This window comes from Capsella rubella, unplaced genomic scaffold (genome assembly GCF_000375325.1).
Source record: "Capsella rubella cultivar Monte Gargano unplaced genomic scaffold, Caprub1_0 scaffold_5, whole genome shotgun sequence".
Taxonomy (NCBI): Eukaryota; Viridiplantae; Streptophyta; class Magnoliopsida; order Brassicales; family Brassicaceae; genus Capsella; species Capsella rubella.
In genome coordinates this window covers 13,001,174-13,014,437 of record NW_006238919.1, presented here as the reverse complement: position 1 = coordinate 13,014,437, position 13,264 = coordinate 13,001,174, and the positions used below count along the sequence as shown (strand labels likewise).

General features: G+C 33.5%; 3 protein-coding genes across 3 annotated transcripts; 1 reads left to right on the top strand and 2 right to left on the bottom strand.

Annotated features, from left to right (window-relative positions):
* Positions 1-490: 490 nt before the first annotated feature.
* LOC17886260 (ethylene-responsive transcription factor CRF6) lies at positions 491-1,966 on the bottom strand. The gene has a single exon (XM_006291489.2). The coding sequence runs from the start codon at positions 1,777-1,779 to the stop codon at positions 859-861; it is 921 nt and encodes a 306-aa protein (XP_006291551.1). The 5' UTR covers positions 1,780-1,966; the 3' UTR covers positions 491-858.
* Positions 1,967-3,831: 1,865 nt separating this feature from the next.
* Positions 3,832-5,987, top strand: LOC17885941 (exosome complex component RRP41 homolog). Its single transcript, XM_023783401.1, has 11 exons — positions 3,832-3,987; positions 4,128-4,203; positions 4,303-4,349; positions 4,450-4,510; positions 4,610-4,651; positions 4,743-4,807; positions 4,891-4,969; positions 5,055-5,091; positions 5,184-5,386; positions 5,473-5,562; positions 5,661-5,987. Exons 2-11 carry the CDS (start codon positions 4,150-4,152, stop codon positions 5,706-5,708), a joined length of 726 nt encoding a protein of 241 aa, XP_023639169.1. The 5' UTR covers positions 3,832-3,987; positions 4,128-4,149; the 3' UTR covers positions 5,709-5,987.
* LOC17886421 (putative glucose-6-phosphate 1-epimerase) lies at positions 5,924-8,171 on the bottom strand. Its single transcript, XM_006291450.2, has 8 exons — positions 7,680-8,171; positions 7,494-7,568; positions 7,328-7,384; positions 7,076-7,239; positions 6,846-6,980; positions 6,659-6,761; positions 6,467-6,566; positions 5,924-6,386 (listed from the first exon to the last, which is right to left on the bottom strand). The coding sequence occupies exons 1-8, from the start codon at positions 7,788-7,790 to the stop codon at positions 6,178-6,180; spliced, it is 954 nt and encodes a 317-aa protein (XP_006291512.1). The 5' UTR covers positions 7,791-8,171; the 3' UTR covers positions 5,924-6,177.
* Between the last annotated feature and the right edge of the window lie 5,093 nt (positions 8,172-13,264).

Here is a 13,264-nt window from a genome sequence, read left to right as displayed (position 1 = left end):
ATCATCAATCGCCATCTTCATTGGCACAAAACACAAACAATCGTGTGAAAGAGAAAGAGGGGAAGAAAAGAGAGAAAGCACGTGAATTGTTTTTTTTCCTTTTTCCATTTCCTCTTCAACCATTCAGAACATGACACATGTCGTCTCTTAACACCAAAATTAACTCTTGCTTAAAAGACGTCTCTTACCATAAAGCATTATTAACCATTTAATTTTAATTCCAAAAATCACAAGAGTCTCCTTCTTTTTGGCTAAGCAACCATCGATAATCATGGTCTAAGACTTATTAAACCATTATTACTTACATGTTAAAGTACTTTTTTTTATTAAACTAATACTAGAAATCACAAATATATGATATAATAATCATAATCTGTCGTACAATAATTAGACTATGACATTTTTTGGCAATTTTATTTGAATTTATCTTTTGAAATGATGAAATTATTATATATTTTTGTCTCATAGACTTGTCAATTGTCGCATAAACGAAATAGATAGATATGATTTAATTTACATTTTAATAAAGAAATATTAATAATAGACATAGAAAGATATTTACAAACTGTTTCCTACCACTGAGACAAACCGAGAGAGGGGAAACCAAGTTGTTATGTCAAAACAAAAACCCTTCATAAACACATTTTAATCTTATATCTAAGATATTTACCCACAAATTAATTAAAAACAAAAACTCCTTTTTTCTCTTTTCTTTGGCGCTTCAGTTTGATCTGAACAGTCCACGTCATTCAGACTAAAAGGAAATCAGACGGTCAATATGCATCCACGTCATCGTCTCCCCAAAAAAAAATCCCCCAGAGAAGTTGAAACCAAACATCCCAAAGTTGGATTTTTTTTTTAATCGAAAGAGTGATGTTGGTCGAAGAAATTATCCACATCCCATGGAGATGACTCGAAATCTTCATTTAGACTAAAGGAGAAGTCTTCAGATTCTTCCTTGGAAATCTCTATGTTCGGCAACGGTGGTTGGAGTTTGAGTTCTCCGTCCAGAAACAAAAGATCAGGGGCAATTTCGGAATCCCAAAAACATTCTCCGGCGAGCGATAGATCCGGTAACTGATACGGATCTGGGAACAAGAGACTCGTCGACGATTCTGATTTTACTAAAGCAGTCGGCTTTATCTCCGGAGAAAGCTCGATCGGTTCAATATCATGCTCTGGTCTGTACTCTGTTTCCTCGTTGGCGTTGAATCTGAGAACAGAGGTCGGAGAATGGAGGCTGTGGCGAGAATCTTTCCCTGAATCGCAAGCGGAGACCGTATCGAGGTCGATGACAGGCGTCGGCGACGGTGGGGTTAGGAAATTGGTCAGTGCCTTGTGTCCTTTGAGCTGAATCGCGGCTCGATCGTAAGCCATAGCAGCTTCCTCCGCCGTGACGAAAGTCCCTAGCCAAATCCGACTACGGCTCGACGGATCTCTAATCTCCGCCGCGAATTTTCCCCACTTCCTCTGTCTAACGCCTCTGTACTTTTTAGGCTTCACGGCAGACGAGACGTCATCAACCACGGCTTTCTCCGCCTTGTGCTTAGCTTTGGGGGATGGTTGGATTTGGCAGAATCTAATCTCCTCGACGTATCGTTTCACTCTTGGAGCCGCCACCGTGACGTTGTTGTCTTCGTCGCTAGATGATGAGTCAGTAGCGAAAGGGTCGGTTACAGTGATACGAACCAGTGTTGGAGAGTCGTCAGTTGGCTTAGCTGATACGGTTGTGACCGTACGATGCTCTGAGAACTTGACTCTTCTCGTTCGTCTCTCCATCTCAAGAGGAAGAGAGAGAGAGAGTTAAAAAAGAGAGGTTTTTTTTACACTGAATTGAAATGAGATTTGAGAGAGAGAGATAAGTATAAAGAGAGAGAGAGAGAAGAGTCAAAAAGGCTAAAAAGAAGTATCGCCGTTTCTGAGGAACATCCTTGTTAAATACGAGTATAACTATTTATGGACATTTTTATTAATTGTAACGTGATTTGCTCGATTATATTAACTGTTTTATATATTTACTACTTGTATCTTTTTTAGTTTGATTAGTAGTATTAGTAAAGAGATCATAACAGTTACAGAAAAATTGATGCATGATAATACCCGTTTAATAACTCATACGACTAAATCAAAAGGTTTTCGCTCACTTGTTCATTTGGTTTAATATAAACCGGAGTATCGTGGCGGCCAAAGAGAGGGGGGGGGGAACCAAAACGGCGGCTCTCCGCATCTCTGAGATTGAGACGTTAGATATGAGACACGTGGAAGTTACCGTACCGAAAGCAGAGCCAATTGTCCTAGTCTATTTAGCTTGGCCTCCAAGCAACTTTTATATTTCTATATATGTGTATGTATAATAACTCTCTCTGTGGTGTTCGTATGCTTCACGCGTCACTGCTTGGGCCCTCTTCTCATGCAAGGATTGGTCACGAGTCACTACCCCAATTGACCCAATTTTGTTAAATGAATCTATAGTGAAAAGTCTGATAATTACAAATCTCGTCTTAATTTTTTAAAAAGGTAAAATTTTCGATAAATTTAAGGAAATTATGATATTTTGCTTCGAGCCCAAGTCTCTTATCAGAAACTTTATTAGAAGAAGTCGCAGAAAAAGGTAACTGAAATTAGATTTTCTATAATTAATGTTTGAGCTCTTTGACTAGATTTGGTCCAAAAGATAATGATATAATTTACATTTTTACAAAGATTTTACGATACATGTAATTTTTTTGTTTTTACTTTTGACGTTAAAAGTTAGACCGACTTAGACACAGTAAAAAGACGATAACACGCGTATGAGACATTGACATTAGATAGGTGCATGTATTGCTCTAACATTAAATTGCATGACATTCGTTAGGAGGACCATAGTCGTCGTCCTAGGTTCCTAGTTACTAGGTTAGAGAGAGTGGTCTCTCTTAAATTGTCTAATACATACGAGTATATAACTAACATACAAAGAAGAAGAAGAAGAAGACCTTTAAGTAAATGTAAAATGATTCCATCACCTCTCTACCGTCACGAAGCCGTCATTTTCATATATAATAATACATCACTTTGCATTTCATTTGTCGGGCATTTTGCACACGTAATTCCCCGACACGTAACACGTTGATACTACTTCTCTCAATATTGTATTATTAAAAATTTAATACACAACAAACAAAAAATAAAAAAACAGAGTCAACAAGAAAAGCCTAAACATTTTTTGATATATATACATGGGGAAAGACTTTAAAATTTAAGGAATAACTCGTTATTAAACTAAAATCTTGATTTGAGAAAGAAAAAAGATCTAGACTGTTGTGTTGATACTAGTAATTCGCTTGTTACCAGTTGCTATAAAAATACAACCAGTAGAGTACCGAGTACGTATCAAGCACGACCTTGTGCTTTCCCTCAATTGTTTTCCAACTGGGAAATTTGCCGTCTGTCACTGAACCTACGATATGAACAAAGCCGTAATTGACCAAAACATTTAGTGATGTACCCTTTTCGTGTAAGGGCCAAGGGGATGTCTTCTCTAACTCTTGAGCTTAAACTCAACCTTGTGTGGACTGTGGAGGTAAGCGACTAAGAGGTCGTTTGCCAATTTTAGAACAAAGGGAAGCATAGACATGTATCCATAAGTATTTTTCATGGAGATTCATGTACACGTGTCTATGCTACTACTGGAGTAGGATCCAATAAACGTATCTGAGAGTGTGGCAATTTAGATGTTTGATCGAAATTGAAAAGAGGAAAAAGACTTTTTTTTGACAAGTAACATGAAATTTTATCATCGACTCATCTCGTATGTTGTCACTGGGAAAGGAAAACAGTATTCATAATAAAAATAACTGATTTTCCGCTTATACCCTTAATAACTCACTTATTTTACAAAAAAAAAGGAATCAACAGCCCTAATCTTTAGCTTTGTCACTCTTTTAGTTCTATCGTCGACGCCGTCCATCACCGTCCGTCATATCGCCGCCGCATATACAGCCAGAGGTAAAATTGTCTCCCTCACTCCTTTATCTGTCCGCTTCGTTTGTATTTTTTCTGTACGCTGCTGTTCTGGGAATCAGAGAGAATCAAACTGGTTCTGTTTCTGTCTTGCTCTGCTCTCATAATTAATCTCGCTATCTTAGGGTTTCTGTAAATTTCGCAACAATGGAGTACGTAAACCCAGAAGGTCTTCGACTAGATGGTCGACGATTCAATGAGGTATGGTTCCCATCCTTCTCTATTCCTTGTCTTTGTTTGCTGCTGCTACCTTCACAAGTTAGTTTTTTTCTATTCGTGATACTTGTAATGAAATCTCAGATGAGGCAAATCGTAGCTGAAGTTGGAGTCGTTTCTAAGGCTGACGGGTAAGCTCAAATCTTCCTCTTTATCTTTTTTCATCATCTCAGTTCTAAATTTCGGCACTTTTGTATGAACAAAAATAAATAAATTTAACTTTGTTTCTAGTTCTGCTGTTTTCGAGATGGGCAATACCAAAGTAATTGCAGCTGTTTATGGTCCAAGAGAGGTACTCTTTTCTTCGACCTATTAAGATTGATGCTGTAAATTTAGCGAATTGTGGTTTATTTCTGTCTGTCTAATTGTATCTCTGTGCTCCCTCCCTCAGATTCAAAACAAGAGCCTGCAAAAAAAGAATGACCATGCATTGGTATGTACATGCTTTGACCTTGTTGTGTATTGCTCTTGGCGAAAAGCTTTGTCAATTTGAAATGCTTATGGCTAGTTTTATGTTTTTGTAGGTGCTCTGTGAGTATAGTATGGCTCAGTTTAGTACTGGTGATCGTAGAAGACAGAAATTCGACAGGTTTGCATCTATACTGTGTAGCTAAAAAGACTCTTTGCTTTGTTCTTACGGAAATCATATGAATTGTTGTGTGTTATGATCAGGCGATCAACAGAGCTTTCTCTTGTCATCCGTCAGACAATGGAAGCATGCATATTGACCGAATTGTTGCCTCATTCTCAGGTTTCCTTTATGAACTTGTTATTATAGTTTGCATTTTTCTCTCTTTTTTTTGCTTGCTTCTTGATGTATTGTTTCCTTTATGCAGATTGACATATTCCTTCAGGTTCTACAAGCTGATGGAGGTAAGAGTAATTAACTAAATCTCTCTGCAAACGAGCTTTTAAGCGCTTTCATTCTTTGATTTGCCATTAGTGTTATGTTCTTCTGTATTCAGGAACAAGATCAGCTTGTATTAATGCTGCAACTCTAGCACTAGCAGATGCTGGAATTCCAATGCGTGATTTTGCGGTTTCTTGTAGTGCTGGATACTTAAACAGTACTCCTCTTCTTGACCTGAACTATGTCGAAGATAGCGCTGGAGGAGCTGACGTAACCGTTGGTATTCTACCTAAATTAGACAAAGTGACACTCCTTCAGGTTCTTCTTCTTCCCCCCGTATGACATTTCTCTCCATTCGCAATCATATGATCCTAGATGTTTTAAGTGTTGAGTTTCAAATTTAGATGGATGCAAAGTTACCGATGGAAACATTTGAAACGGTGTTTGCATTGGCTTCTGAAGGTTGCAAGGCAATTGCAGAGAGAATACGTGAGGTAATAATGGAGTTCTGAATCTTTCTAGAGTGATATTTTTCCACCATTGAAGATTGTTATTTGTTCTCTAAATTTTATATTCTCCTTTTGTTGTGAAGGTACTTCAAGAAAACACCAAACAGCTAGAGTATCGCCGAGCAGCATGAACTTTAGAGTTAGATAAAAACATGACGCTGCTATATTTTTGTCAATTGATTTTGCTGCTGATTTTGGAAGTTGAGTATCAAAAACCGGGAATTCTCCTAAGCAAAAGAAAGCTAGTAGTGCAAAGTTCTGCTCTTTTTGGTTAAAGTGGTTGTTTTATTTTGCAAACCAACTCTAATCTATAAGTTGGTAAAAGAAAAACTGATTAGTCACATTGTAAACACACCTTGTTTCAAATTCTTACATTAGCCGAGGAAAAAAAACCGAGGCTTTTTCAGTCACTACATCACCAAACCAGTCTGAGACAATAGGATTTACTGAGAAAACGAGAGAATCAACCAGAAAAAAAAAAGGAAATAAAAATCGATGCTTCTGCTTTTCCAATGTTGCAGTACAAAAAAAGCTGCAGAAACTAGCAATGGAATAAGCATATTTTCCCTATCTTCTTTAGAATGGGATTCAGAGTCAGAATCAGAATCCTTTGCTCTGAAGTTCGAGTTGGTCGAAGCAGAAACTGGATTTAACCGCAGTCAATATAAGCCGGCCAGTCCATTCTTCTCCTGGTTTTAAAGTGATCGGTCTCTCAACTGCTGCAGCATTCACACAAAGCATGCTTTTGTACTCATCATCCCCAAAATCCGACATTGTTTTTGATTTCTTCTCCCATGGATTCCATACAACTGCACACCATCGATCAAAGTTAATGATTCATCTCAAATACAAACAAGTAATCCAAAATGCATTGTTGTTTCATTCTTACTAGTGTCTGGAAGTCCTTCCTTTCCGATAACATATGTTCTTTTTCGTTCGTGGTCAAGAACTGCAACTACCTTTGGTGATCTGATATAAGTCCGGTCCATCTGAATTAAAAGAAACAATCGATCTAAGGTAACCGATCCAGGATAGTTTGTTTGCTATCGATGATTGATTGCATAATCTTTATAAGGCATACCTCGGATTCAAAGGTGATTGCATCGCCTTGTTCTGTCAAAAGCTCTTGTTTGCTGAGGTTGTCTAAGTAGTCCAATGTCTCCAACCCTTCAACTCTCACTTCACTGTAGAAAGGAAAAGTAACATTGTCTGGTTATGATGATTTGACCAAACACTGAATCTTTTGTTGACATGAACAGCAATAATACCTTATGTCTGAGATAGAGAGGTAAGTGTGATATGCAAATGAGAAGCTAAAGGGCTTGCCATTGATGTTTCTAATCCGAGAAACTAACGTTAAGTCGCCATCAACAGCAAGCGAAACTCGAAGACGGAACTCGAAACTGCAGAAACAATGTGAATTAAAAAGAGAAAAATAAAGACAAGAGTATATCAACAGTAAACACAAGAGTGGTTCTTTCTTCAAGTCAGTATTTACCTATGAGGCCATTGCTTAAAGTCCTCTTCTGATGGTTTCAGAAGAAGATCAACAAAAGACTTAACAGTGGATTCATTTGAGTGAAGAGGAGGTGGATTCTCATCGATGACCCAGATTTTGTTCCTGGCAAACCCATGTTGATCCAGTAATCCACAATCCCCAAACTTCACAAACACAAAAATCCAATTGCAAAGTGATGAATAGAAGAAGATCTCAGTCAGTGAGAACAAATGAGCTCTAAACTAAGGTTACCTGAGGATAACAAATCTGAATCCCTCCACGCATTGATTTTGGGGGTTTGAATATAGCCTAACAATGATTCACAAGTAAAAAAAAATCAGATTTTGACTTTTTGTTTTTGTTTTTTAATGTGTCTGCTTCTGCTACGCTATGTATAGTAAGTGTTCAGGGTGCATACCTTGTTGCTAGTGAAAAGAAGCTCTTCGCCTAGTTCATTCCGCCATGAAATCACTTGCCCTCCATGTAAGCTAATCTGGAAAACAAAATCAAAGCCAGAATACAGAAGAGAGAATTGATTAAAACATTTTTGATTAAAAAGGTCGAATCTGTAGTGAGAGACCCAGAAAGAGAAAAAGCAAGGGACCTTGGCAGAAGCACCATGTGGGTTTCTGAGAAGGACTTGGTCAATGCCGTTCCAATCTTTGATAATCTCAGTAGCTTCTTTTTGATCCCACACTGTTGCGCAATGACCCATTCTTTCTTCCTTGAAATCTGACTTCTTCTTGTTGCTTTGGCTTGGCTTGAATTTTGAAAAATCTCAACAACTTAGGGACAAGGAAAAGAGAATAAAAACGACAAAAGGGCTTTTTTTAGCTTTCTCACAAAAATCTCATGACCACGACGTTTGTTAATAGATCTGGAAATCTAAGCTCATTTTAAGTAGTACTAACTACTGTTCTCCACTCAAAGAAAACATTTAAAAAAAAAAAGAAGAAGAGTATGAGGAAGAAGAAGAAGAAGAAGAACACATGGCGATAAGAAGAGCAATACAGCTATCTTCGTTGATTTTTATTATTAATAAGTTAAAACCCAGATTACTCTCGTTTTTTTTAATAATAATAATTATATTGGGAAAAAAATAAAAATAAAAAATGGAAAATTTCAGGTTCCTTAGGAAAAGAAAAAACAAAATAGTTTGTGGATGTGATGGAAATACAAAGAAGAGAGATTATGTAAAGAACTTTGATGAACGTTGGAGTTTATAAAATGAATTAAGGCAAAAGGAAGAGAAGAGAGACTTAATGGAAGTATAAAAAGGGGTGGGGGGAGGTGACTACGTGCATTGCTCCTCTTCAGATTAAACATGGCGGAAACAGAACTGAACTTTCTCCGGCGGATACAAATTATTATAATTATTTGCATCATTATATTTTTCAAATCCCCCCATTTATTTCTCTCTATTCATAAATTTGAAAATTTATCAATGTACCTGTACAACCTGTTATTAATTCATTTTATATTAGAAAAAATTAAAAAGAGATACAAACATAATAATTTGGGGTTAGAGGAGAAGAATAACACCTCTCCCTTAATTAGTGGGACTAGATTCTTTGTGCACGAGCCTTCCCATTTTATTTATTTATAATTTTTTTTTATAAAAAACTATTGCACTTTCTTATTAAACCATATTCTAGAGCTTTTTCATTTGTTATTAATCCATATTTCAAAGTTTTTTTTAATAAGAAACGAAAGAAAATAGTGTCGTTAATCATAGCAGTACCTTAAAAATTTGCAACACAAACGAAAATCATATTTACAATGTTATCATTTCTTGGTTGATAGTTGTAACAAATATCAATATGTTGTGTATATATAGTTTTTTTTTTTTTTTTTCTCATGATGATTGATTGTCTAAAGAAAGATAAAAACAAAGAAAGGATTGTGAAACTATTAGATAAATAGTATTATGTGTGAGAAACGGACCACGTGTACGGTACATCATAAATCAACGGTCAATCTGGTTTTGAAATATTATAATTAATTATTGGTTGAAATTCAAAACTAATCCAATTTGTTTTGACTCTCGTATATTTGAGAGATACGAGAGCGAATGTATTCTCTCGTTGGTTGAGTTTATACATACTTGTACATTTACATCACTCACTTATCTTATAGGGGGTTATTGGGAGAATGACTTTTAAAGATTTTTAGAGTTTAAGATTCTATTGTTATTGGTGTACGGATTCTTAGATTCTTATTAAAATCTCTTGTTATTGGTGTATGTATTTTGTAATTCTATTTAAAATATTTTGTTATTCAAAAAGTTGAGTATTTATTGATTTTCCAATTCTATCAAATTCTAGTGTTATTGGTTTAATGATTTCTTACCTATTTAGTCATTAAAAACAACTTTCAAAATACTGCAATTATCATAAGGATTTGTAGAATCTATCATATGAAGAATCTATTAAACTCTACAAATCTGGATAAACATTATTTTAGAATCAACAAATCTTTTTGAGAATCTTAAAATCTCTAAACTTTTGAAATCCACAAACTCTTTTAAAATCAATCTCCCAATAACTCCCCCTTAAACCGGTTTTATTAACTACTCACATAAAAACCAATTAATTAGTTAAATATATTTTTACCCCGTGATACGATACAACTTGACACTACTAGTAAACAGGGGAAGTCAATAAAAGTGAAAATATCAGTTTTACTAACTATCTCAAGTTAATAAAAATCTGTTTCCGTAATAATATCTCTTCTGTTTGTTTTTCTTATTAGGACTTTCCTTTTTTGAAAAGCTAACCTGATAATTTTATTTTATTAACCTCCCAACATATCATTTATATTTAATATTGATTTTTCCTTTTTTTCTTACAACAATTACATAACGGTAACTTTTTTTTTTTTTTTTTTAATAAAAAAGAACAGCAACGGTAGTAAGTAATGTAACGGTAATATTAGATAAAGTAAATAGTAAATCCCCTGCCTTGCCTTTAAATAGCACACACAGAGATCAGATCATCTCTAGAAGTGGCTTCATGCATAAGCTCCTCAACTGAGTGTCTCTATGTCTATTAAGTATTTATCCAAATCGCTTTTCTTACTTGGAACTTTTTCTTTATGTTCCTACTACAAAAACATCATAGAGAGTTTTGTCTCGTCTTTATCAAATTACGTCACCGGCGGCTACTATTCTTGGGTCGGGTCTCCGGTTCGAGTTGAAAGAAACTCTCTTCAATTTTTACCGGATCTTCAAATTCTTCTACTCTGCTCTCAAACATATATCTATGGTGAGCTCAATATTCTGTTTTCTTCCATATTTTTTCATCTGTTGTTATATAGAGATTAATTTCCAAGTCGTTTGTTTATTATCATCCATCTGATTGATTATTTGCAACATTGAATTTATTTTGTAGGTGGCATGGCATATATACAAACAATTTTGTCAAGTGCAGGGCTTGGTTGGTTTCTCTGTTTCCATTATTTGATTGAGGTAAATTTGACTCAGTTCCATACTCACCCACTATAATGATTCCTCTCTAGACATTAATATAGGATGTATTGAATGAGAAATAGTGATGATGATGTGTATACACTATACAGATGATTAGAATGTATGATAATAGTATGCGTGTGTAAATATGAATGAATGAAGAAATGTTTTTAATATCTACGGCGTGTCGTGTCATCATCTTCCACAGCTTTTGGTCTGTTTCCTTTGTTTATGGTGTATATATGCTTTTAAGACTTCGTATATCAAAACTTTTATGCTTTAAAAGACTTCGTGTTTACGCGTCTGATGGAAATATTTGCAGGTCTATCTGGATGGTAGATGCTCGGAAGTCGGGATGGTTCGGGTTCTCATTAGTCCTACTTCTTTCAGGTAAGTTTCACACAGATTTACATTTACTGTCATGATTTTACAATTCCAATATTAAAATAAAATATATTATTGCAAATTTGATTTATTTAATCAATATGATGATCATAGAAAAATCATATTAATAACATAAGTTTAAGTGTTAAAATGCAATGCTACGGAAATATTGAATTTGGTATCTTATAATGTTTTCAAGTATAGTAGTTTAACACTTAAATTTTTTAATATTAATTTGATAACAAAAATGAGGAATTTATAAGTTAGTTTCACTTTAACAATTTTTTTTTTTTTACAATTATTATAAAATATATACAGAAATGGTTACAAATTTTATCTACTAAATTACATGATTTTAGATATTAAAATTAATAAAAGAAATTTAAATGTTAAATTACAATACTATGAAAATAACCGAACTTGGTATCCTATCCATTGCATCGTCTTTGGTTCGTAACTGGTATCACTTGTTCAACTTTATTTCAAGTAAAGTAGTTTAACACTTACATTTCTTAATATTAATTTGATAAAAAAATGGAATTTATAAGTTAGTTTCACTTCAAAAAAAAGCACTAAAGAATTTTACAATTACTATACATAAATAAAGAAATTATTACAAATTTTATCCACTAAATTACATGATTTTAGATATTCAAATTAATAAAAGAAATTTAAGTGTTATATTGCAATACTATGAAAATAACCGAACTTGTTATCCTATCCATTGCATCGTCTTTGTTTCGTAAGTGGTATCACTTGTTCAACTTTATTTCAAGTAAAGTAGTTTAACACTTACACATTTCTTAATATTAATTTGATAACAAAAATGAGGAATTTATAAGTTATTTTCACTTCAAAAAAAAGCACTAAAGAATTATACATAAATAAATAAATTATTACAAATTTTATCAACTAAATTACATGATTTTAGATATTCAAATTAATAAAAGAAATTTTAGTGTTATATTATTGCAATACTATGAAAATAACCGAACTTGGTATTCTATCCATTGCATCGTCTTTGGTTCGTAAGTTTTGGTACCACTTGTTCAACTTTTTTTCAAGTAAAGTAATTTCTAGATATTATTAGTCTAATAACAAAAAATGAGGAATTTATCGTTTCACTTTAAGAAAAAAATACTAAAGAAGATTTTCACAATTATTGTTTTTTTTTTGTCAGTGATTTTCACAATTACTATATACAAACTATATAGCATAAATAAATAAAATTATAGCAAATTTTACTCACTAATTTACATGATTTTAGATTGTTTGTTTAATGAAAGAAAATATAAGTTTTAAATTGAAATATTCTGAAAAGTAATCGAGATAATCCATTGCATCGTGTTTGGTTTGTAGTTCGTAAGTTTTGGTATCACTTATTCAACTTTATTTTAGGTAAAGTAGTTTAACACTTAATTTTTTATTATTAATTTGATAACAAAAAAAGGAATTTATTTGTTCAAAAAAAAATAGAGGAATTTATAGTTTAACAAAAAAAATATAAACAAATAAATAATTTCACTATTGCAATTTCTACTCACTAATTTCGTTATTTAAGATAGTCGTATTAATAAAAGAAATCTAAGTGTTAAATTGCAATATTATGAAAAACAACCTAGCTTGGTAAACTTGTTCAACTTTTTTTCAAGTATAGCAGAAATTTTAATACTAATTTCATAAAAAAAGAGAGAAAATTTTCAGTTTTTATAAGTTAATTGCACTTTAACAAAACTTTACTCACTATATAAGAACTTCACAATCACTATATAAAAGAAGTTATTGCAAACTTTACCCACTAGTTAAAAATATGATCTTAGATGGTCAAATTAATAAAAGAAAATTTAAATGCTCAAATGAGGGTCGACTCTTCTTAGCTACCTCAACTATACTGCTTCTTTGATATACACCATGTACTTTTTGCCTCTTTTCTAAACACTCTCAATAATTTATTTCTCTATTAAACATCACAAACTAAATATTATCATTCAATTGCAACACTGCGACTATGACGTGTGATTAAACTTACTAAACCGGTAATAGCGTTTTTTAGATATCACGATTGCGTTTAGTGAACCCACAAAATTAACCCCATCCAATTTTCTGATTTTTTTTCTTCTATCATATAAAAGGTCCTCACAATTAGGGTTTCTGTCTTCTTTATAATTGTTCTTCATACTCCATCACTCGTTTCTCTCTTTTTCTTAGTTTCTTGGGTAAAGTCTTCTTTCTCTCTCTCATCCCCTTTTATAGTTTTTATCTATCTCTTTTGTTAGCTTATATTTAGAGCTATTACTTTTCCAGTTGCATGGTGAACGTAGAAGACATGGTCGAGATAC

Bases quoted from the DNA above. Each gene is read 5' to 3' on its own strand.
- LOC17885941 (XM_023783401.1), top strand. From the start codon at position 4,150: ATGGAGTACGTAAACCCAGAAGGTCTTCGACTAGATGGTCGACGATTC. The intron at 4,652-4,742 runs GTATGTACATGC...ATGTTTTTGTAG, and splicing joins AAAAGAATGACCATGCATTG to GTGCTCTGTGAGTATAGTAT. The intron at 5,563-5,660 runs GTAATAATGGAG...TTTGTTGTGAAG, and splicing joins TTGCAGAGAGAATACGTGAG to GTACTTCAAGAAAACACCAA.
- LOC17886260 (XM_006291489.2), bottom strand. From the start codon at position 1,779: ATGGAGAGACGAACGAGAAGAGTCAAGTTCTCAGAGCATCGTACGGTC.
- LOC17886421 (XM_006291450.2), bottom strand. From the start codon at position 7,790: ATGGGTCATTGCGCAACAGTGTGGGATCAAAAAGAAGCTACTGAGATT. The intron at 7,569-7,679 runs GTCCCTTGCTTT...TTTGTTTTCCAG, and splicing joins CACATGGTGCTTCTGCCAAG to ATTAGCTTACATGGAGGGCA. The intron at 6,981-7,075 runs GTAAATACTGAC...TTGTTTCTGCAG, and splicing joins TTTAAGCAATGGCCTCATAG to TTTCGAGTTCCGTCTTCGAG.